Consider the following 25,308-nt stretch of genomic DNA (forward strand, 5'->3'; position numbering starts at 1 on the left):
AGAGATCAGTCTCGAGAGACTGATTCCCTTAGTAGATTATTTAGCAGCGTAGAAGCTACTGCCAAATGTGTCTCAATGGGTCCTGCATACTGTAGAAAGAGGCTACAGAATCCAGTTCGGTTCTCGTCCGCCTCGATTTAACGGTGACCCCCGCTCTAGTGGGTCCCGAGCAGGATCTGGAATTAGAACAAGAAGTAGTTACTCTCTTAAAGAAGGAGGCCATCGAGGTGGTCCCTCCGCATGAGACAGACTCCGGGTTCTACAGCTGGTACTTCATTGTTTCGAAGAAGGAAGGGGGGGTTGCGTCCTATTTTAGATCTGCGCCTATTGAACCGCTCAGTCATGCGACTGAAGTTCAGCACACTCGCACTCAAACAGGTAGTGTCTCAGACCAAGTCCGAGGACTGATGTGTCACGATCAATCTAAAAGATGCACATATCTCCATCCTTCCTCATCATAGGAAGTTCCTGAGGTTTGCTTTTGGGGGCAAAAGCCTACCAATACTGGTTCTTCCTTGGGCCTTGCACTCTCACCCCACACTTTCACGACTCAACCACATCAACAATTGGTTGAAATTAGCTCAGTCAGAGTGAATGGCGGCTCGACATTGAGATGTCGTTCTCGCTCACACGAAAGAGTTGGGGTTAAGACTTAACGCCAAGAAAAGTGTGCTTTCTCCAGTACAGAGAACCACTTATCTGGTCGTGGTGTGGGATTTGACCACGATGCAGGCATGTATGTCTCCTGCTCGGATCGAGTCGATCCTCACCTCAGTTGTGAGAGTAAGAGAAGGCCGGTCACTCACTGTCAAGCAGTTCCAAACTGCTTGGGCTGATGACAGCTGCGTTCAACGTGATAACTATTGGCCTGCTGTACATGAGACCCCTACAGTGGTGGCACAAGAACAAGGGGTTCTCCCCAAGGGGAAACCCGCTTTGCATGCTCAAGGTCACGCGGAGGTGCCTACGTGCCTTAGACATGTGGAGGAAACCTTGGTTCTTGTCTCAGGGCCCGGTGCTGTGAGATCCTTGTCGCCGCGTACGTTAGCGACGGATGCATCCCTCACCGGTTGGGGTGCGGTCATGAGTGGCCACCCTGCCCGCGGTCTGTGGAGTGGTCGCCATATCAATTGTCTGGAGATGCTGGCCATGTTTCGAGTTCTGAAACACTTTCTCCCAGACCTAAGAGGTCACCATGTGTTGGTGCGCACCGACGACACAGCGGTGGTCTCTTACATCATCCACCAGAGAGTTCTGCGTTCAGCCCCTTGTACAAGCTGGTGCACCAGATACTTGTGTGGTCCCAGGGCAAACTCCTCTCGCTGAGAGCAGTTCACGTTCCTGGGCATCTCAATATGGGAGCAGACATCCTGTCGAGGCAGGGGCCGAGGCCCGGGGGAATGGATGCTCTCTGACTCATCCAGCTCCACCCTCTTCTTACACGTTTCCTTTGCGGTGCGCTGAGGCTGAGGCCTCCGGCCAGAGAAGCTTATGCTAAGTGGTGGATCAGGATGCTATTCAATAGACTCAAGTCCTCTGATCTCCCCTATCCTTTGGGGGTCAAGATTCACTCCTCCAGAAGTTGGCCTTTGGGATGGCGGGCACCGCCTACTTCGCTCGCCCTAGCTGTGCAGTCTTCCACACTAGGCAGAGATTTGGAAGTCTGGCGGCGTGGGAATTCTCGTTCCCCTAGCGTTTCCGACGCAACTCGAGTTCCTAAAGAGGAACGTCTCAGGTTACGTATGTAACCCTAGTTCCTCGAGGGAACGAGACGCTCACGCTGGCTCTGCCGCACGTGCTTTTATAGCTTCCTGGTCATGACGTCACCCGCCCGTGACGTCCCGCTCAGCAATTGGACTGATTTCACATGTTATTCAGAGTGTGGTCACAGAAGGCGTTCCCCTAGCATTTCCGACACAGTGTCTCGTTCTCTCGAGGAACTAGGGTTACATACGTAACCTGAGACATTTTCTGTGAAACAGTTAGGTCAATCATAATTAATTCAAATACCAAGCCATAATTTGCTTGGTTCTTTTACATGCCCATGTTGCAAAGAGCATGAAAGAGACAGGAATGCAGTGGGAATAAAATTGTCCAAAATGGTCATCATGGGTCATTATCGGGCCTCTCATCAGATGAATAAATCATGCCTGATGTTTCACCTTTTCGCTGCCCTGCACTGAACAACAGATATGAGCAACCTAAGCTGGCAGAAAAGAGAAAAGTAATAAAAATGCAAAACAGGGGAAAAACTCACCATCTTTCTGTGCCTTGGAATCTAAATATTCTTGTATTTAGGAAGTGCAGCGATTGTCTTCTTTCTCTTAAATGTAGTTTGTGTATATTAATCTGTAGATGAGTTGCCAGCTTGTGGTAAAAAACCCATGCAATGCTCTTCCTGAAACAAACACTTGAGCAATGATTTATTTTGTGTGGGCTCAGCAGCTCTGTGGAGGACAGATGCTACACTTAAAAATAACATGACAATATAATTGTTGTATGTACAAAACACTAAATATTCATAAATATGTGCAGTAAGCATATTTAGTCAAATGACATCAAAATTTACAGATTAATAGTAATACATATGAAATTATATGGCGAAACGATGTGTACTTGTATTATTTTTATTATATGGATTACATTAGAGCAACTAAATTGATATGTGATATGTTTACTGAATTACAAAATTTCTCTCAGAGGCATCAGTGATTAAAAAACTCATGACAGACTAACAATATGTATGATGCAATATGTTAAGTGTGAGACAGGCATGGGCACAACTTTCAGAGGTCGATGAGTCATAACACTTCAGGAGTATTGTCACATGACATCTAAAAATTTAAAATCAATTCAAATGTCCAGTGATTTGCTTGCTTTTAACTGTAAGTTATTTTGTATCCCCTGCAAGTAAAATTGCAGAATGTTTGCTGTTGCTTGATCTGTATCAACAAACTGTTTACATTGTATGTGGTGTAAAACTCTGCTTTGCAGCCACACTGTTCCTAAATCAGATAATGGCATGAGAGGGACATGGCTCCAGTGGGTGTACCTGCTCTTTTAATGTTGGCATCTTGCCTGCTGTTCATCTTGCCCTCATGCCTCTATGCATGTCCGAGGTCCTGCAGTTGCCCCAGCCCTAAAGAGGTGCACTGTACCTTCCGTCACCTACCCTCTGTCCCACGAAACCTACCCCAGGACACAAAGAGACTCAACCTAGGGTAGGCTGCTGTGTTGTTGGCTTTAGTACAAGATATACTCAAAATGAAGAACAAAGTATTGAGAACCAAACCTGTATGACTTTCTTCTGTGGAACACAAAAGAAGATATTTTTAGAAATGTCTCAGTGTTTTTTGTTGCCCATACAATGGACGTCAATGGTAACCAGAACTGTTTGGAACCAACCTTTTTCAAAATATCTTCTGTTGTGTTCTACAGAAGAAAGAAAGACATTTTTATTTTGGGGTGAACTATCCCTTTAATGTGCCGAGCTACACCTTTGGTTAATGTTGGAACTAGAGGAGAACTTGCGCCATACAGCACCTAAAAATCACCAGAACACCAGTTGGGTAAAAGTCATAGCATTTGAATTATGTACTTTTTAGCTCCATTTAAAATGTATGTATACCTAGAAAAAAAAAGTAAATGATATTCAAAATTGGTGCTGATCTCATAAAATTAAAGGGTAACTGATGTGATGTGTTTTAAGCTAACATTTTTTTTCCCACAACCCTCTTTGCTTACTGTAAAGCTATAACAGCATTGGCACGGTTGGGTCTTCAGATTTTGCAAACCTGCAGCAACTGGAAATGCTCATGCTCCATGGAAATGATATCTCCTCTGTCTCTTCCGGATCCTTTTACCACCTCCGTTCCATCCAGGTATAAATTCATAAATGTTGATATGAGATGCACATTAAATGTAGTATACTCATCTGCTGTACTGTAGCATCTTTGTGTCTCTAGTACCCTATAAAGTTATAAAAATAGTTAAGATGCATGACTTTGAAATTGCATTGGCATATAATTTATGTTCTTTATTGGCACAGATACTCAAGTTAAGCTACAACAAACTCAAAAGAGTTGACCCCAGCTTGTTCGAGGGCTTGACCAGCCTTGTACGGCTTCATTTAGACCACAACCTCATTGACTTCATTGAGCCTTTTTCATTTAATGGACTCACATCATTAAAGCTTTTGCAACTGGAGGGGAACAAACTGCAGGACCTCCACTCTCACACATTTATTACTGTCTCAGTCCTGGGGACATTTTGGAGTTCAGGACTGCGGCATCTGCACCTGGCAGACAACCAACTAGAATACCTGCTGCCAAGAACTCTGCAGCGCTTAGATAGGCTAGAAGTCCTCTCTCTGCATGGAAACCCCTGGGCTTGTGACTGCCACTTACGCTGGCTCTTGGAGTGGGACAAAAATCATGAGGGTGAAACTTCTTTCATTGTATTTTCCAACCTTTGCACCACTCACTCAGAATTGTATGTAATGGCACTGAATAAAATCCAATTGCACACAAATATATAGAACATCACATATAGTGTTCATACATCATTTATTCAGAATTGTTACATTTATCATCACTGTCCTAGATGCATTATATTGTTATATTAAATTTAAGGTTGAATGAGTACAACTGACTCTACTGACTGCAAATAACTGAAAGGAAAACAGAGATTTTTGTATTTACATTCTCTAATCCTCTCTTACTAGGAGTTATTAAGTGCATAAAGGACCATGACTCTGCAGATGCTGGCAACTGTGCTGCATGTGCCTCACCAAGGCCTTTGAACAGCAGCCAGATCTTGCAGCTTTCAGCCAGCCAGCTCACCTGTGACCAACCCTCCCTTCAATCCCCACTTAAAATTGGGGAGAGTAGCATGTGGGAAGATCAGGACCCAGATGTTCCCTACATCAAGGACCTTGAGAGTCCTCTTGGCCACCTGACCTTCATTCTCTCTGACAGTCATGGGAATCGGGCACACGTGGCTTGTAATGTAACACGTCCTGTTGAAGACACCTCCATGGTGTGGGAGCCAGTGAGGAGAACAGATGAGATTGCCGTAAATGTGACTCTACGAACATTTCTGGAGTGTGAGATCGATAGAGATGCTCTTCAGAACCTGTGGAGGTTGGTTGCCTACTACTACGAGAGTCCAGCAATTTTGGAACGGGGAACCAGACTTGGGAATTCTTCAAAGGTGACTTTTCAATACTCTCAAGCAACACACAATGAATCACCATATTATACAGAACTCAAAGGACATTTAATGGCTGAACCAGCCTGGCTTTTACAACCAAGGGTCACTCTTCAGCTGAACAGGCGCAAAACAACAACTAAAAAACTGGTGCTGAACTTCTCTACTTTTATATCAAAGCAAATCATTGGAAGAGTGGATGAGGAGGATGTGGTTTCCTCTTGGGCTATGATCCAAAGAGGAGCCCCGGGGAGAGTCCAGTCAGTACTAGAACACTCTGAGGTCAGTCTGGATTGTAGCGTGCTAAGCTCAGGGCATCAGCCTGTGGAGTGGATGCTTCCAGACTTAACAACAGTGGATCAAACTGATTCTCATAAATTAAGGTTGGAGAATTACAGGCTAGTTATCAAAAACACAAGTATTGCAGACTCTGGGCTGTATCATTGCTTTGTGAGGACTGACACTAATGTGGACATTGTCACCTATAGACTCACAGTCAGAATGTGTCTCTTAAGTCCCAGTGATTTAAATGGAAAGAAGATATCTGTGGAGAATGGGGACACCCTTAGTCTTCCCTGTTTAGTAACTTCTCCTCATCCAATTGAGACAAGATGGTTCCTACCAAACAATCATATTCTCAAAGCATCAGACACGAAAGGAAGGGTGTATGTATTACAGAACAACACTTTGATAATCAAAAAAGTGACTTACGAGGATGCCGGAGAGTATAGTTGTTTAGCAGCTAACCTCTATGGGGCTGATATGTTGTCTCATCTAATTGTTGTTACTGGTGAAAAGGAAGAAGCACAAAGAGGTGTTACAGTATCCAGGGGTGAATTACTGCTCTTTGAGAGCGAGGACAGTGAAGGGTCAGGATATGAAGAAATCAAACGTCCAACGGCTAAACTCACACCTCAGAGGATCGATGAAAAACACAGAGGTGGCATAGTCCGACAAAATGCAAAAGGAAATAAAATCCAAGAGAGTGTGAGAAAACCTAATAATTCTGTCAAAGAGCTTGATCCCAGCTGCTGGGAGCATATTCTTGCAAAAGCTCATGCTAAACTCTCAACCATGCCACCAGTTACGACGCATCTAGAAATGACTAAATTATTGAAAACAGTGACAGAGTCTTCACTGATTGCAACCACCAAACCTTTCTCAGCTGATACCATTAAAACTACTAAAACAGACGTTACAGCTAGCAGTACCAGCACAGGTTCAAGCAACCAAAATATCAATGTAAAACAGTTGGAACCACCACCCCACAATGAGCAGGGGGCGAAATCAAAATACAAGACAAGTGATTATAACATTTCAGATTTAACTTTACAACACATAGACTCAACAACAGTACCTGAACATGTGACTCAACTGGTAAAACAGGTAGACAGACACACAATAGAAGAGAAAATAAGGGCTAACAATAATTCCATCTGGAACCAAAGAAGAAGATTCCCATATAGGCTGCGTAGGCCTCCATCACGTAGACCACGTCCAAAGAGACCAAATTTCACCCTAGCTCCATTTACAGCAGTGCCATTCATTCACTCTCCAGTCAAAACACTGATACCTAAAAGCAGTGAAGCAATAACCACTAACTCTTATACTCCAGCCCAAAACAAAGATGTTACAGCATCAATGACTTCCGAAGTTCCTCCTGCTCATTACCCAGTAACTGAAAGCTTAGACATGGCAATCACAGAGGATCCTCTCAAAGTGCCTATGACAACATTCAGAAAAGATGAGAAGCTTAATGAATTTGAAGGCAAAACAAAACATATTGAGTCAGTCCAGCTTGTAAGTACAACATCTCTGCAAGAAAATGAAGCAGTTCCTGCTACACTTGCTACACCCAGACAGATCAACAGGTATGGACATGAAAACAGACAGATCATTTTGAGAACTGATAGCCAGGCAAATGAGGATAAGACAAGGCAGATTTCCGCAACTGCCATCCCTAATCTTCAAATCAGCAACATAAATCCTCCAGAGACGAAAAGAGCACATGCGACTGAGAGACCAACATTAACTAATGTGGACCGACAGAGAGTTTACAATTGGGCAATGCATCCTGAAGGAGTACCTATCCACCCCTGGTTAATCCAAAAGTATACACCAAAAAAACAAATCTCAATTACACCCCGCCCCTACACTCAGTCTCCCTTCTGGCCCACAGTTCATAGTTCAAAGCACCACCGCTCCCAAGACAAAACTTGGCATTTCCTACAAACAGGAGGCAGGGGTGAGGGGGTCACCAATCGGCCTGAAATCACTGCTCAAACACCAAAGCCCACAGCTTATATTTCGGGGTCAGCGACAGCTTCTCGTGTACATGACCACTTACTTTTCAACAGGCTCAGAAACAGATATAGACAGTCACAGCTTGATGCATATCGACTAGCCCAGCTGGGAAAGCTTGTCACTTCTAAGCCAAGGACATATCATCCCACCCCACAGCCTCACCAAGCTCCAAATGTCCCAAACATCTACAAGCATGTGACTCCCCCATCCGTCCTAGCATATACAAACAAACCAACCTCCACAGCTAGCATACCATACGGAAGTCGCTGGCACTACAGTCATTTTGGAACAAATAAACTGAGCACTGCCATTCCCTTTCCAAACCTGATGGGCAATGGCGTCAAACCCAGGATCACAGCAACTGGATCCGTTACTGTATCTGCTCTAGCAGAGACAGATGTGCTCCTGTCCTGTAGATCATCTGGGGACCCCAAACCTATTGTTTCATGGACCAAAGTTTCAACAGGTTCGGTGATTCTTCATTTACATTTTATGTAATGTATATGTAAAATGTAATGCATTATATAATGTATTAACTTTTATCAATGCATCTGTCTGAATGGAGGATGATACCCTTTTTCAGAGCGCCCACCCCAGCTTACCTTTGATAGTTATCAAGCACTGTCATCATGCTTGAGAAGTGCCCAAGATAAGATCCAAACTGATAAGTTACAGAGGTAGAACCACATTTCTTAGGCCAACTATATTAGACAAATTCATCATGTACATAACATACAAAATTTTCATTTGGTATAAATTTATATAAATGATAACCATAAAATATACAGACACATTTCTAATATAAGCATGATTGTTGCAGATTCTCTTTATGAGGGCCTGCATGCAATTTTCTATTTATGAAGCGCAAATGAAGCCAATTATCAGCTTATGCTAATTATGAAAATAACTGCAGCTATTTGATGACAGAAATATTTGTAATTACTGAATAAAAGGAAACTGTAATTTTGTGTTTGAATTAGTGGTTGAAAGGCTGCAATCAGTAATAATTGCAATGAGACATTGCATATACAACACTTACATGTTTGGCATCAATTGGATAATGTCATACAGGTGAATGTTTGGTTAAATTAACAGATAAATTTGTATTGTCCTAGAGGTCAATCTACAGTGCATACCCCTGTTTTGGATCATTAGGCAGCAACAAAAAAGGCTGAAAGACCCCATTGTTAGAGCTATACATAATTCATAACTAAACATACAGTATGGGACATACCACAACTGTGCTGACTGTTTTAGAAAAAAAGATAAAACCGTTAAATAATTGTTGGACATTATTTGATTAGTCTATTGATGTTATTACCTTTTCTTTTTTACCTTTTTTCCCAACTCTTTTACAGGTGCAACAATTCAGACCAACACAAAACTTGGACAAAGATTTGAGGTCCTTTCAAATGGTACTTTTGTGATTAAGAATATCCAGCTGCAAGACAGAGGCCAATACCTTTGCACAGCTCAAAACAAATTTGGTTCAGACCGCATGGTACTTACACTCGTTGTACAAACTCAGCCTCCAAAAATCATGAGTTTAAGGGCCAGAGATGTCTCAGTGTTTCTGGGAAACCCAGTCAGCTTGGACTGTATTGCGGTGGGTAAACCAGAAGCTCAGATTTCATGGATTCTTCCAGACAGGACGTTTGTGCGAGACATTGGTACCCTTGACCGAAGAGTATCACTTTTTCCAAACGGAACACTGAGTATTCATTCAGCAAACTATTCTAATAAAGGTGATTATAAGTGTATTGCCAGCAATGCAGCAGGAGCTGATACACTCACATACCACATTCGTGTTGCCGCTCTACCTCCAATAATTGTTGAGGTTTCACATGAGACTTTATTTATGAATGCTGGAAGAAACATATATGTGGATTGCACTGCTAAAGGAGAGCCATTCCCTCTAATTAAGTGGGTTCTCCCTGATGGTTCACAAATGACGCCCACACAGTTTATTGGAAGCCGGATATTTATTTTCCCAAATGGAACACTTTATATAAAGAACATCAATCCTAATGATTCAGGGAGGTATGAGTGCTCAGCAACCAATCCAGTGGGCTTTGCTAAAAGAACAGTGCAGATGGATGTTAGGCAAGAGGCTCCAGGCCCCTGGAAAGGCCTATATCAGCAACACAGTGTCATGGCAACATATGGATCCACAGTTTTCCTGCATTGTCCAGAGTCTTTAGGTTCCCACAGAGGTACAGTCTGGAGACTGCCATCTAAAATCATTCTGGAACATCAGTACAGGTACATGTTTACTGCTTTTTAAGACAAGCTAAAAGTATAAAAGCTCTATATATTTCACAATTTCTTCAATTAAAATAATGAAGAGTTTATTATTATTATTTTTATTTTTTTTTGTGGGAGCTTGTTTCCCTTTTAAAGCACCCCATACAGAGGGATTATTTAAATCCAGCCATCACAGCTTTATTGTCATTTTTCCTTTATTAATAGTTTAATTTTTCTCTTTTGGGTAATTATTGGTTCTCACTGCTCACACCATGCAGTCTGACACACACTCTCAAACTCACAGCAAGCCAACTTCATCACTTGTATAATTCAAACAATGTACGGTGTAGATTAAACAAGCAGTCTGTCTCAGACTGGAAAGCCCAAACAACCCCCACTGATCCAGACAATACAGTAACTGAGAGAGACGCAAGGGCAATTTGTCTACTTCAGATGCTTAGTCATCTATACAACAGGCTACTTAAAGCAGTTAGATAACAAATACATTTAACATTAGTCACTCGTTATTATGTCTTGAACTAAAATTAATCCAAATTAAATTGTTCAAACAATAATTGTTCAACAGTAATTTAATTTAGAACCAATAGGAGCACAGCAACTGATGATGATCATGATGGTGTGTGTGTGTGTGTGTGTGTGTGTGTGCATGTTTATGTGATTTATGAGGAATTTGTATAATGACATGGGTATTACACTGGTATAACAATATAAACATATTTTATGAGGACATTTCCTCATAGTCCTCATAAAATAGCCTTAAAAACATGCTAAACAATGTTTTATTAAAAATCTAAAAATGCAGAAAGTTTTGTGTGAGAGGTTGGTTTAGGTGTGAGGGGATAGAAAATACAGTTTCAATATAAAAAACATTACACCTATGGAGAGTCCCCATAAAACATAAAAACGATGTGTGTGTGTGTGTGTGTATGAAAGATAGAAAGAGAGATGTCAGGGAAACGTGTAAACTAGTCTATATTTGCTCTGAACTATTGAGTATTCCACAAATATCCTTTGTCTTTCTGTTCTCTCTCGTTCTATAGAACCAATAAATCTTTAAAACAAGGCTTTTTCAAAACTTTTAAACAAAGCTTTGTCAACTCAACATTCAAAATTTGTCTTGACAAACTTGCTTTACTATGTAAAATAACAGATATCTGAATTTATTGGGATTTAATTTGAATTAAGATTCAAATTCAAATTGCAATTCTGCATCCTGTTTCCTACCTTAATTTTTATTTTATTTTATTAATTAATTTATTTAAAAATTTAAATGGAATGTAAAATATTGTAGCTCAAATATACAATATCCCTTACAAAACAAAAATATATGAGAATGTACTGCAAAATATATTGTAATATATTGCGTAATACATTTCCATATATGGGAAACTAGTGCTTATATTTTTCAGTATACTACAATATATGCATTGACCATGTATGGCTATATGTTGATACAAATAAAAATATTTACAAATTAAGAAAAAAATAGCATTACATGTAATATTCATGAAGTTTAAAGGGGTTTCTGGTTGTGGTTTACCATTGTGCTGAAGAGTAGAGCCTGTGGTTAGGTTGACGATTGGCTAAACACCATTAAAATTATTTGTTACTTTATTTAAAACGTAATGGCTGTGCACTCTTCAGCACATTGATAGTCTTTGATAAATACTTTAGTATTTGTGCTATTGTTGACTAGCTATATAAGAAATATATATCATGTAAATAATGATCAAATTTAATAAATATATACTATATTTATGTGTATACTGCAATATATTTTCAATATGTTTGTATACACGCAGTGACATCTCTTGTCACATGTATATCTATATGTACTACTGAATATAAAATTACATACATTATAATATGATATATAAGTAAATGTATCATAGCATATTTTTCAATATATGAAAAAACGACAATTCCTCATCTGTTATTCAATATATTGTAATATATTAACACAGCATTGACCATGTATGGCTATATGTTGATACAAATAAAAATATTTACAAATTAAGAAAAAAATAGCATTACATGTAATATTCATGAAGTTTAAAGGGGTTTCTGGTTGTGGTTTACCATTGTGCTGAAGAGTAGAGCCTGTGGTTAGGTTGACGATTGGCTAAACACCATTAAAATTATATGTTACTTTATTTAAAACGTAATGGCTGTGCACTCTTCAGCACATTGATAGTCTTTGATAAATACTTTAGTATTTGTGCTATTGTTGACTAGCTATATAAGAAATATATATCATGTAAATAATTATCAAATTTAATAAATATATACTATATTTATATGTGTATACTGCAATATATTTTCAATATGTTTGTATACACGCAGTGACATCTCTTGTCACATGTATATCTATATGTACTACTGAATATAAAATTACATACATTATAATATGATATATAAGTAAATGTATCATAGCATATTTTTCAATATATGAAAAAACGACAATTCCTCATCTGTTATTCAATATATTGTAATATATTAACACAATATATAATTCTGTATATTTTCAATATACCATTAAATAATTTAATATATTGATCATTCATGTATAAGGAAATATATTTTCTTTGCCTAAGAGATATCACATATTCTGAAAAAAAAAACATGTCACAGTCTGCTTTGGTTTTTATGAAAGGTCTCACTAGTCTCTTATTATACATTCGGACAAGCAACATTTGAAAGGTCATGGAAAATAAATTGCTCAGTGTGCAGCTAGCTTAAGAAGAATTATATGAGCTCTTTTATTCCATTATAGTTAATTACTATGAACTATTTCAGCTGTCATAAAAAGATGTAAACAATTTATCCGTTTTTGTTTTCAGTCCACAAAGACACATCACTGCTTTCCCCAATGGCACTCTGAGAATTCTGAGACTGACTGCGAAAGATGGAGGCAATTATCTGTGCATGTATCAAAGACCAAATGGTGAGGACATGGAGCTGTTCCAAGTAGAGGTTCTCATGAGGCCACCAAAGATAGAGAACACTGGGGCACAACATAAAAGAGTTGCTAATGGATACAACGTCCTGGTGGACTGTGTAGCTTCTGGCCTTCCAGACCCTGAGGTTTCATGGAGCCTCCCAGATGGCACTATGATCAACAATGCCCTCCAGTCGGATGACAGCAGAACCCGTAACCGGCGCTATATCATCTTTGGGAATGGAACGCTTTTGTTGCAACAAATGGGAAAGAAGGATGAAGGCAATTATACATGCTACGCTAAGAATACCCTGGGGGAGGATGCAATGAAAGTAAGCGTCCAAGTGGTGCCAAACTCGCCCCAAATATCTTCAAAAGAGCATGTATCTATGTGGGCACCTTTCGGGCAATCAGCCCAAATGAAGTGTGATGCTACAGGTGTGCTACCACCTACGATCTTCTGGATCTCACCCAGGAATGAGATAATACCCTCATCTTCAGTCAAATACCAAATCCTAAATGATGGGACTCTGATCATTAAAAAACTGACTTTGGCTGACCAAGGAAAGTATGCCTGTGTTGCACGGAACCCAGCCGGAGATAACATAAAAAATGTGAACCTTCTAGTTGAGGTTAAAGGCCCGCAAATTAAAGGACACAATGGGCGAACAGAGTATAACATTTTAGCAGTTTATTACCAGACCTTGCTGTTGGACTGCAAAGCAGAGGGTATGCCTGAACCACAGATCACCTGGACCACACCTTACGGCATGTCTCTACCCACTCCATATTTGGGAGGTAGGTTCCAAGTCCACCGGAATGGCACTCTTGAGTTGAGGGGCATTCGAAAGACTGATGAAGGTCGGTTCCTGTGCATAGCCAAGAATTACTTAGGGGAAGCAAGTCTAGCAGTTGACCTGGAAGTTGCATCACTTGCTGAAAAGCCAAGTTTTCCAGTGCCAAACATAGAGGTTCTTCCTCTCGAAGCAGATGGTGATGACATATTTTTGGAGTGTCATGCTACAGGAAAACCAAAGCCAGAGTTTCTGTGGATTCTACCCAATGGAACAGCACTGAATCCAGGCATGAAACTTCAGCGGTTCATTCACTACCTGGGAAATGGCACTTTACACATCACGCAGCCAGGTGTCATTGACAAAGGTGTATATCGATGCCTGGCTAAAAATGTAGCTGGACAAGCAGAAAAGCGCTATGCTTTAGAACCTGGACAGAAGCCTCAAATTAGAAGTACGGCTTCAACAATGAAGATTTCGTTTGGACAGACACTAAATATGCCATGCAATACAGATGGCTGGCCTCACGCAACAATTACCTGGACTCTTCCAAATGGCCTGGTCTTGGACAAGGCCCAAGTTATTGGAAGAGTAACATATTTATCTAATGGCACACTTCAGGTAAAAGAAACATCCAAATTTGATAGAGGAACGTATACCTGCAAAGCCACAAACACATTTGGATCCTCAACATTGTCATATCCAGTAAGCATTATGGTGTTTCCACCTCAAATCACTCATGCTCCACCTTCAATAACCAGAGTTAACAGGGGGTCTCCTGTGATTCTAAACTGTATAGCTGCTGGCATACCCAAACCAGACATTTCTTGGACTTTGCCTGGACGTACCACACTTGTACCCAATAGTCGCTTCACAGCACAGGGTGGAATTCACATGACAGAGGAGGGAAATTTGGTCATACAGGACCCAGGCCTCATGAACTCAGGGATTTACAAATGTAATGCTAGAAATGCCTTGGGAACAGACTTCAAAGCAACATACCTTCAAGTGATCTGAGCAATAGACAGAAATCCATCAGGTCATGTAGCATTTAGTTTCGCAAGAAAAATAAAATGGGCACCTTTCTATAAAAACATAAATCATAATTTAAAAGTGCATCAATGCACTTAAAATACCCCCAACAATATTGTTAAATGGCATTTTCCTTAACTGATTTTGTGAACAGCCATGGATTGTTATCTTTGGATTTCTTTAATATTCTGTATTTAATTTATGAAATTATTGGTTTGTGCATATTTCTATATTCTACAGATTAAACAGAATAATTTTACCTACTTTTTTTAAACAGCAAATTGTACATATAACATCCCAGAATGTCTGTGATTGATCTATGTTCTGTCTGAATTTCTTGCATTTTTCAGTGCGTCAGAACAAAATAATAATAATAATTCATTACGTACTTAAAGCACTCAAAGCACTTTACATTGTCAGGGGGTATCTCCTCATCCACACCAGTGTGCATCATCCACCTGGATAATGCGACGGCAGCCATAGTGTGCCAGAACGCTCACCACACACCAGCTTATTGGTGGAGAGGAGACAGAGTGATGAAGCTAATTAGCAGATCTGGGGATTGTTAGGAGGCCATGATGATCAGAGGCCAATGGGCAAATTTGAACAATGGGTAACCAGGCTTGGGCTACAGGGTGATATGGCTGCCGCCTCAAATAGCTTTGTCAGAGTAGAACGAGGCCTTGTATGGCACAAATGTTGGTATTCTGGTAGCTGTTCTAATAAATAAAACAAGAACATAGTTATGTAAGACCCTTACTGCCACACTGGGCAAATAAATAATAATATTTGATTTTTGGTCTTTAGTCTTTAATTTCAAGTCAAGTCACATTTATTTGTCCAGCGCTTTATACAATACAGATTTTTCAAGCAGCCTCACAATTATAGGAACATAACAAAAACAGGAAAATGTTAATGTTGTAAAATGCATCAATTATGAAACCACTTATCATCTTCTATAAAGCAGCATTATAGAAGACAATAGTGTTATTATTCAGCTCAGTTTAGCACAGTGTTGTTTCAATTCAGTTCAATAACTGTTAGTTGCAAAGTTCATAATTTATTAAACAAATTCAATTCAGAGGTAAATCAGCTATACATAAGGTAATAGTATCCTTATTCAGCTCAAGTCGCTTCAGTGTTGATTCAATTCAATTCAATAACAGTGTTGATATTGCAAAGTTAGTGTCATCATCCAGCTCAATTCCTAAATGTTGTTTGCATCCCTTACGAAAAAGAAGTTTATTCAAGTGTGCTATTAGTATACTTCTTTTAAACTAAAAATAGGAAAGTATACTTTTCTATTCAATTCAATTCAAGTTTATTTGTATAGCGCTTTTTACGATACAAATCAATGCAAAGCAGCTTTACAGAAAATTAAGTTTCTACAATATATTTAGTAGTATCTTGTCAGTGGTGACTATGTCAAATTGATGTACATATGGCAGAAATGTACGGTAAAATTCAGTAAATGACGTAATCAAACAGAGATGAACACTATTAACAGCAATTATTATATGTTGCAATCAAACTTGTAGCAAAATTTGGTAGTTTATGTTGTTCCATCTGAGGTCCTCTGAGGGGTTTGCATCATCTCTTCTCAGGTGTTCGGTCATCTCAGGTCTTTGTAAGGGCTGGATGCACACTGAAGCTTGTGTAATTCCTAGTTACCACGGGCAGAAACAGAGTAACAAATAGAGACATAATTAGCGTAGCTGCTGTTCCAAGCAAAAATGATTTGTTCAACCCAAGCTAAGGAATAATAATGTGCATTTGATCAGATATAACTGCAGTACAAGATTATGAGATGCATTGTTTGAATGCTTGGCTAAAGAGATGTGCCTTTAATCTAGATTTAAACAGAGAGAGTGTGTCTGAACACCGAACGTTATCAGGAAGGCTATTCCAGAGTTTGGGAGCCAAATGCGAAAAGGCTCTACCTCCTTTAGTGGACTTTGCTATCCTAGGTACTACCAAAAATCCAGAGTTTTGCGACCTTAGGGAGTGTGATGGATTGTAGAGTGGTAGAAGGCTAGTTAGGTACGCAGGAGCTAATTCAATTTTTTTTACAGGAGTTACATTTTGTAACTGATACGGAACTTAATAGGTAGACAGTGCAGAGACTGTAAAATTGGAGTAATACGATTATATTTTCTTGACCTGGTAAGGACTCTAGCCGCTGCATTTTGGACTACCTGTAGCTTGTTCATTGAAGATGCAGGACAACCAACTAACAGTGCATTACAATAGTCCAGTCTAGAGGTCATGAATGCATGAACTATCTTTTCTGCATCAGAATCAGGTAACATGTTTCGTAGCATGGCAATGTTTCTAAGATGGAAGAATGCTGTTTTTGTAACAAGAAAAATTTTATTTTTGCTGTCTCGTATATCACCCAGATTTTTGACTGTAGAGGAAGTAACTGTACATCCGTCTAGTTGCAAATTGTAATCGAAGAGATTCTGTGTACTGCTTTTTGGTCCAATAAGTAATATCTCTGTCTTAACCGAATTCAATAGGAGAACATTATTGGCCATCAAATCTTTTACATTTTTAATACACTCTGTTAGTTTAGATAATTTAGAAGTTTCTTCTGGTCTTGTTGAGATATATACCGTTTTGGCCCGAATATAAGACAACCTCCCTTTTTCCAGATGTACCTTTTGGAAAAAGGCTTTTTAAAAAACACATCTTGTTTTTTCTCAGTAAAACACATTTTGTCTTCAATTATTTTCATATTGCATATTTTTCCTATTTTAATTTTTGTTTTGAAAGTATGGTAAAAACTGGTCAAATGTACCAACAATCACATTTATAAATATACACTTTTTGATATAAAAAAAAAACAGGTAGCCCATCTGAATTAGGACATTTAGGCTATCCATCTAATAGTAGCCTACCAAAATCTTATTAACAGTAGAAGTTAAATCTTACTGTAGTCTTCAAATCTGGGTACTGTCTTACGTTTTCAAATCACAAAGGGAGTTTGGTCCCATCAGGCTAACGTGACAGTCACGACTCATGCAGCTGTAAGGTTTTCTGCTTCTTTTGTTTGTACTTGCGATCTTTACAACACGCATTACTTTACGTATTTCATGGCACACTCGTTTTATGCGTATTTGGCACCACCTATTGTTGTGGGTGTATTATTGACATGTCAAAGTCTAGACCCTGGTGAGGTGTGAGGGCCAGGCAGAGGCACTAATGTAAGTGTTCATTGGTGAGTGTGCTGCGGTATGCGTTTTTCACCATGTTCATGGTTGAAAAGGCAGATTCACAGCAGTACGCTGAGGGAAACATGGTGATAATTTGAAGGGCCATCTTCTGCAGGAGACGAACACCTGCTGCAGTAACCATCTTCGTCCAGAAGGTGACAGGGTCACAGTGAGATTCCTGCAGTGCTAGGTTTTCTTGGAGATCAATTAGCTCTGTTTGCAGAGAAGCAGCATTGGCCCATGGGAAGACTTTCGTGGCTTCAGTTGAGAATTCTGCAATATTTTTTGACAAAAAAATGGATTTTCGATGCACAACAAGACTTGTTTTCCCAGAGGGAAATCTTCAAAGCGAGTTTGGACATTTTTAATCGGCTTTTCCAGGAATTCAGCATAATTGTGATGGTGATGTTTTCCCGCAGTCTGATCCAAAAGTCTTGGGAAGTGAAGCAGGTTCTGCTGTAAGTCACATTTGAACACCTCCAGCTTCCTCTGGAAACACTGGCCCATGGGAAGACTTTCGTGGCTTCAGTTGAGAATTCTGCAATATTTTTTGACAAAAAAATGGATTTTCGATGCACAACAAGACTTGTTTTCCCAGAGGGAAATCTTCAAAGCGAGTTTGGACATTTTTAATCGGCTTTTCCAGGAATTCAGCATAATTGTGATGGTGATGTTTTCCCGCAGTCTGATCCAAAAGTCTTGGGAAGTGAAGCAGGTTCTGCTGTAAGTCACATTTGAACACCTCCAGCTTCCTCTGGAAAGCATGGACAGCTGACATGAGGTCACACACTGTGCTGTTTTTGCCCTGGAGCTTCATATTAAGGTCATTGAGATGGGAAGTAATGTCAGTTAGAAAAGCAAAAACTTCCATTTCCTCTTCATTCTTCATGAAATCCACAAATGGTTTGGCTTTTGCACTCTTCTGATTCAACAGAAATGTCTCCAGCTCTTTCCACAGTGCCCAAAACTGCTCCAGTACCTTGCCTTTACTAAGCCACCAAACATTGTTGTGAAGAAGCAAATCATCAAATGTTGCATTCACCTCTATTAGAAATGAGCGCAACAAATGATGTTGCAGAGCAGAGGATGTTCTCAGATAGCTGACAAGTTTCATGACTGTTGTCATTACTTCTGAGTAGGGGTGTGCGATATATATATCGTCTGCGATAATATCGTAATTGTTGTTTTAACGATGTGTGATTTGACATTATCGAGTATTTTGCAAAAACCATTCAAAACATCCCTACACGCATACATTACGTGAAGCCTAGACTAGTGCGTGTGCGCATTTAGTGTTTTCTTTCACTGCATGATTCAGTCTATTAAAATGGATTTAGAATGATCACAAATTCAAGACATGATGGCAGAAAATGTATATATTTATACCACTTCATATAGTTATTCAATTTCACATGAAGAGTGACGTTTTTTCTCCCAAAATTACCATGATTACAAATGTGACATTGAATTCAATAAACAATAAGTTAATTAAGAGACTTACGTTTTAGACACCATATTGCTTGTTTTTGCTCTATTTTGCCAACAAAAATCATTCCGAATACAGCCACAGCGCTGTTTTGTGTCTCTGAGCAACATGACGGTGTTTCGTTCTTGAATGAATCAACCGTTTAAATGATTCGGTTCAATCGCAATGACTCACTTATTAACAGTGATTTGCTGCTACCTGCTGATGGTTTTAATTTCAAATTTCGGATTTTTCTTTCTTTTCTTTTTGATTTTTTTCATGTTTTAAATCATTTCAAATATCAGTATTCAACCTTTTATGTTTAGTATATATAAAAACATTATTTATGCATTTGTAATTGCAGGTTAAATGCATTCATGTCTTGCATTAAACAAAATACATGTGTGTAAATACATCTAAATGCCACTTCAGATACAGCTTCTGTGTTGATTTAATTTGCTTGGTAACAGCCCAAATGTCTTATTATTCTAATTCCCTGATTAAATGTAAGAATTTGACTCAAAAGATAATGGACACTTTTAGAAAAAATGGCTTTATAAAGGTAAAAATGCCCATAAAATGCAAAAATCAGTTTAAACTTATTGGAAAAGATTAATTTCTATCAGTATGAACTGAGCACCACACAGAATATGAAGAATATAAAAAATATTATGAGTCAGCTGTCTTCGGCAGCCCTTAAGATACCACCAGCACAATAACACACTCAGCAAAATATTGTCTAGTTATCGTTATCGATAAAATCCCAGAAAATATTACTTCTGAGTACCTTTCTCCAAGGCTGGCACACAAAAACATCTGGTGAATTATGCAGTGGTATGCCATGAGGTCAGGGTGGTGAGTTCTCAAGTGTGACACTAATCCCCTCTCTCTCCCAATCATACATGGCGCGCCATCAGTAGCAATGGAGTTAACCACAATAAGAGTTAAGTCACCTTTATTTATATAGCGCTTTTAACAATACAGATTGTGTCAAAGCAACTGAACAGCATTAATTAGGAAAATAGTGTCAATAATGCAAAATGACAATAGTAAACACTAATTTTTCAGTTAAAGACAGTTCATCATTGAATTCAGTGATGTCAACATCCAGCTCAGTTTAAATAATATCTTTGCAATTATGTCAACGATATCGCCGGAAATGAAGTGTCCCCAACTAAGCAAGCCAGAGGCGACAGCGGCAAGGAACCAAAACTCCATCGGTGACAGAATGGAGAAAAAACCTTGGGAGAAACCAGGCTCAGGCGGGGGGCCAGTTCTCCTCTGACCAGACAAACCAGCAGTACAGTTCCAGGCTGCAGCAAAGTCAGATTGTGCAGAGGACTCATCTGGTTGGGTAGAGCAAAAGCCATCATAGCAGTTATTTGAGATTTGGCTTACTAGTCAAATGAAGCGTAGCGTCCTGTCCGACAGGACTTCTGTTTTTTACTTTCAGTCTACTTTTTATGTAATTCTCAGAAATTGTGCTTTATGTACTACTCAGAAATATATTTAAAATGACATTTAAGTATACCTGACTTATACTTTAAAAAAAAAAGTCTAAATATATTTGAGCTATACTTGTGCTTCGGGAATCCATGTTTTCATTGTTATACGGTAGGGGGCGCTATTACACATCTTCTGTACAGAATTTCCAAAACACGAGTGAAGAAGAAACCAAAACAACAGATGCTTCCACACGTAATCTAACACAATCAGACATAAAACAGCATCAAAACTGTGTAACATTATGGAATAAAATGTCGACCCATGAAGAGGTAATGACTGTCAAGCTTTGGGGTGTTGATCGACTCCATCTTCGTTTTGATTTTTTTTTTGTATCTTTTTTGCTCAAAATGTTTATTTATTTCTTAAATTTTTATTTATTTATGAAACTTACCCACATTCAAGTGTTTATAAAAAAGAATGCATGAAGCTAGAATAAAATGTTTTTGTTTACAAGCAGATACCCTGGGGCCTGTTTCATAAAACAAGTTTACCAAATAAGCCAGGTTTATTTCATTTAGTCTGACTTATTGTCAGTTGATTTGGTTCAAAATAAGTCAGACTAACTGAAATAAGCCTGGCTTATTTGGTAAACTTGTTTTGTGGAACAGGCCCTTGTTCTTTCTTTTGATGTTTTGTGCGTTCAGATATTCATATAATCAAATATATACAAATTAATACCTAAATAGGGACATAGTAGTATACTTAAAATATGATGTAAAGTTCACTTAAAGAAAACTTACAAGTATACTTGCAGTATAAAACTACTAAACTAGTAGTTTACTGAGACTGTACTTTAGTGTACTAAAAATGCTACAAGTATTTATTTAGTAAACTATCAGTATACCTGTAAGTTCACTTTTAGTATAGTTGCAGTACAAACTAAAAACATGTATGTAATCTAGTTGTGTACTCAAAGTTTACTACTGTTATACTTAAAGTATACTTTTAAATTCTAGAAAGTGGGCCAATTTAGTCCCAAGGAGTATTGAAATAGTACACTTACATCATTGTCATCGGAGACTCAAATGTGGGCAAGACCTGTTTAAGCTTCCGCTTCACCGGCGGAGCCTTCCCCTGTAAGACTGAAGCCACCATCGGCGTGGATTTCAGGGAGAAAGCCGTGGAGCTCGAGGGCGAGAAAATAAAGGTGTGATTTATTGTTGGGGTTGGTCCTGTCACGAAGGCCGATATCTCGTTATATCGCGACTGTATTGTGAGTTTCAGTGGAAGTGTGACAGACAGCAGCATCACGAGGAAGCTCAATGTTTACATTCCGAGTAAGAATCACAGTAATGACCCTTTCCGATGTTGCATGTTGCATCTAATAGGCGTAGTTTCTTTCAAGACGAATCCAAAATACGTGTCATAATGTCGACAGTTTAATTCAAGTTTTACTTTGTCTAAGATGTTCATTACCTGGTCCAAACTGTTCATTAGCTGGTTCAAACTGTCTTAATCTGGTGGAAGCTGATACAGCTTATTTTATGATTATCTACTGTAGTTTGTCATATCAACATAAGGTGGATTTCAAAAGCTTATAAACCATTTAGACCACCTTAGACCATCTAGAAACTAGTGCTGGGCGGTATGACCAAACATTTATATCACGGTATTTTTCGAAAGTAAACTGGTTTTACGGTATATGACGGTGTATTTTTTATCATGCATGACCAGGTGTTAACCATATTTTCTACTGATTGAGAGGAAATACTGCGGTATATTGACTTAGAATGCCCTATTTTACTGTCATGATGAGTGAATGTTGTCAAAAAATACCACACTAAATAGTGACTAAACACGACCCCTTTTAATACATGTTAACTAGGAGTCACTCATTTATAATCGCGGCATCATCTGATAAAATCAACATGCATCTACACTAAAGAGCGGCTATGCGGTTGTATTGGCTATATTACTTTTTTGTCTGAGTCTGAGTAACAAACTAAAAAAAAAATTGCATATGATTTACGATTATGATTTTAAACAATCAGTAAGCGACAGGTGCTTGGAAACGCTGTTTTGTACTCATTTATTGACGAGTCGAATGCGCTGCTTCTCTGCCGCTCACTGCACAGAACAGACGCCGAGAGAGGTGACACTTCTCCGGGAAAGTCAGACCTCTCGTTCGCGGGACAGCACTGGCGAAATCCTCCAACTGAACCATAGCTAAGGTTTATCCCAAAAAGTCGCTAGGTTTGTCAGTATGAATATTCTACGGAAAAAGCCACTAAAAGGGTCTGAAAGTTGCTAAATCTAGTGCTAAAGTTGTGCTCGTGTGTGTGTGAGACGCGGGAGCTGATGGCAGCAGGTGGTGGATATTTGTGGCGGTCAGTGTGGATGTTGTGGATGAGTTCTTCTGTGTCATCACGTTCTATTAGTTCTACAGCTTCAGTTTCGGAACTTTCACGCTTCGTAACACATACAGCTGTGCCCTCACCACAGTGCAACAGTGAAAAGGGACCCCTTTCAAACAGTGCCACGTTCCAAACGTTGTTTAAGTGACATACACCGGTATTGCGGTATTTTATAAATTCATATCATAACAAAAATAAACACCGGTATTCGGTAGGAACCGGTATACCGCCCAGCACTACTAGAAACTAACACAGCTACATGTAATCTTAAATAAACTAGATTGTTCAGTACAGATTTTATGGTATTGTTCACCAACACAATCTTTTGTAAAAAAAGTCTTTTTTTTTCTTCTTCTTTTTATTATTCATACAAAACAATACAATAGATTGGTGAAAAGAACATAATATGCATGCATAGATAACACATTATTTATCTATATATATCTCTGTGTGTGTGTATATATGCTTGTGATTGAAATCAGTCAGCTGAGTTCATTTAACCCTTTAATATATAATTTATTAAATCACAATCGTAATGTTTCTTTATGTTTTATGATGAGTAAAGTGCAAAGCTATGACCCATAGTAATTTGGATTTAACCTTGAATAGTTCAAAGTTGTTCAATGTTCAAAGTTGATTTATTTATTGTCATTCTAATCAGTTTCTTTCTGGTGGATTAGTTTTCTCATTTAATTTCTCTGCAACCTTGAAATTTGTTGTTTGTCTTGTTTCTTCTCTAACAGGTACAAGTATGGGACACAGCGGGCCAGGAGCGCTTTCGGAAGAGCATGGTGGAGCACTACTACCGCAATGTGCATGCCGTCGTATTTGTATACGACGTCACAAAAATGGCCTCATTCCAGAATCTAAAGACCTGGATTCAGGAGTGCAACGGGCACAGGGTGTCATCCTCGGTGCCTCGTGTTCTGGTGGGTAACAAATGTGACCTAGTTGACCAGATCCAGGTCCCTTCCAACACTGCCCTCAAGTTTGCCGATGCCCATAACATGCTACTGTTTGAAACATCAGCCAAAGATCCCAAGGAGAGCCAGAATGTGGACTCCATTTTCATGTGCCTGGCGTGTCGTCTAAAAGCCCAAAAGTCCCTGATCTACAGAGACGTGGAGAGAGAAGACGGCAGAGTGAGGCTGACACATCAGCCCGACCCTAAGAGTAACTGCCCGTGTTGAGGACCTTAAACTGTGAAATTATTAACATTGATAATTCACAATGCAAGGATGTGCCTGCAACTAATTTTAGTTACTTTATGACAGCTGCTCCATGAACTGTTTTTTTTTTCTTTGAGTGTGCTTATCTATCATGTTCTTTTTTCAATTACACCATCACTAAACAGGCAAATCCCACAAAACCTGTCAAGAACATGTTTAAGTCATCTCAAAATCAAAAGAAAGAAATGAGAAATTACGTTTTGCTGACAGAAAATTATGCCTTTTAAGACATTATTTTCATGACAATTAAGCACCCTTTCCCCATTACTGCAATGAAAATCATTGCCGTAATGCAAAATATTTATATATATGTACTTCCTTTCATTTATGCTGATTTAAATAAAAAAAATTGTAATACAGTAGTGAAACTCTAATGACAATCAGTTTTAAAAACATCTAAACTAAAAAAAAAAAAGATTTTTGGTGAGGAAATGTGTTGAATTTCCATTAAAAAATGTCAAAGTGCAAAAAATCACTGATGGCACTATAATATGTTTCATTTTATTAAAGGGATCATATGATGCTGCTAAAAAGAACATTATTTTGTGTATTTGGTGTAATGAAATGTGTTTATGCGGTTTAAGGTTAAAAAAACACATTATTTTCCACATACTGTACATTATTGTATCTCCTCTATGCCCCGCCTTTCTGAAACGCGGCGATTTTTACAAAGCTCATCTGTCTGAAAAGCGAGGTGTGCTGTGATTGGCCAGCTATCCAGTGCGTTGTGATTGGCCGAATACCTCAAGCGTGTGACGGAAATGTTACGCCCCTACCATACTGATGCCCTGTCCGGCCGGAGCGACAAGACAAAAACATGAAAACCCATCATATACTAGGCATTTGTTGCATCCAGTGGGGACATAATTACAGATTATAATGACTTATACTGTCTTTTTACACGTTGCGTTGCATCGTACCGCTTAAACATAAAACCATGTCTGCATTTGTGATTGGAGAAATGACAAACAACAAGCATTACTCTACACTGCTCAAAA

At 39.0% G+C, this 25,308-nt stretch overlaps 2 protein-coding genes across 2 annotated transcripts in view; both read left to right on the top strand.

Moving 5' to 3' along the window:
- LOC107591897 (matrix-remodeling-associated protein 5) overlaps positions 1-14,646 on the top strand; it is a 25,289-nt gene extending 10,643 nt beyond the window's left edge. Inside the window, exons 2-7 of the mRNA XM_016281173.1 lie at positions 2,995-3,221; positions 3,752-3,881; positions 4,049-4,439; positions 4,724-7,978; positions 8,871-9,774; positions 12,618-14,646. Of these exons, the coding sequence (XP_016136659.1) occupies positions 3,034-3,221; positions 3,752-3,881; positions 4,049-4,439; positions 4,724-7,978; positions 8,871-9,774; positions 12,618-14,526 (6,777 nt within the window). The 5' untranslated portion in view covers positions 2,995-3,033 and the 3' untranslated portion in view covers positions 14,527-14,646. The remainder of the gene's footprint in view (positions 1-2,994; positions 3,222-3,751; positions 3,882-4,048; positions 4,440-4,723; positions 7,979-8,870; positions 9,775-12,617) is intronic.
- A 6,888-nt stretch (positions 14,647-21,534) lies between these two features.
- On the top strand, positions 21,535-24,704 carry rab33a (RAB33A, member RAS oncogene family). Its single transcript, XM_016281167.1, has 3 exons — positions 21,535-21,543; positions 21,722-21,874; positions 23,825-24,704. Exons 1-3 carry the CDS (start codon positions 21,535-21,537, stop codon positions 24,269-24,271), a joined length of 609 nt encoding a protein of 202 aa, XP_016136653.1. The 3' UTR covers positions 24,272-24,704.
- Positions 24,705-25,308: the final 604 nt, after the last annotated feature.

This window comes from Sinocyclocheilus grahami, unplaced genomic scaffold, assembly GCF_001515645.1.
Source record: "Sinocyclocheilus grahami isolate Dianchi unplaced genomic scaffold, SAMN03320097.WGS_v1.1 scaffold147.1, whole genome shotgun sequence".
Classification (NCBI taxonomy): Eukaryota; Metazoa; Chordata; class Actinopteri; order Cypriniformes; family Cyprinidae; genus Sinocyclocheilus; species Sinocyclocheilus grahami.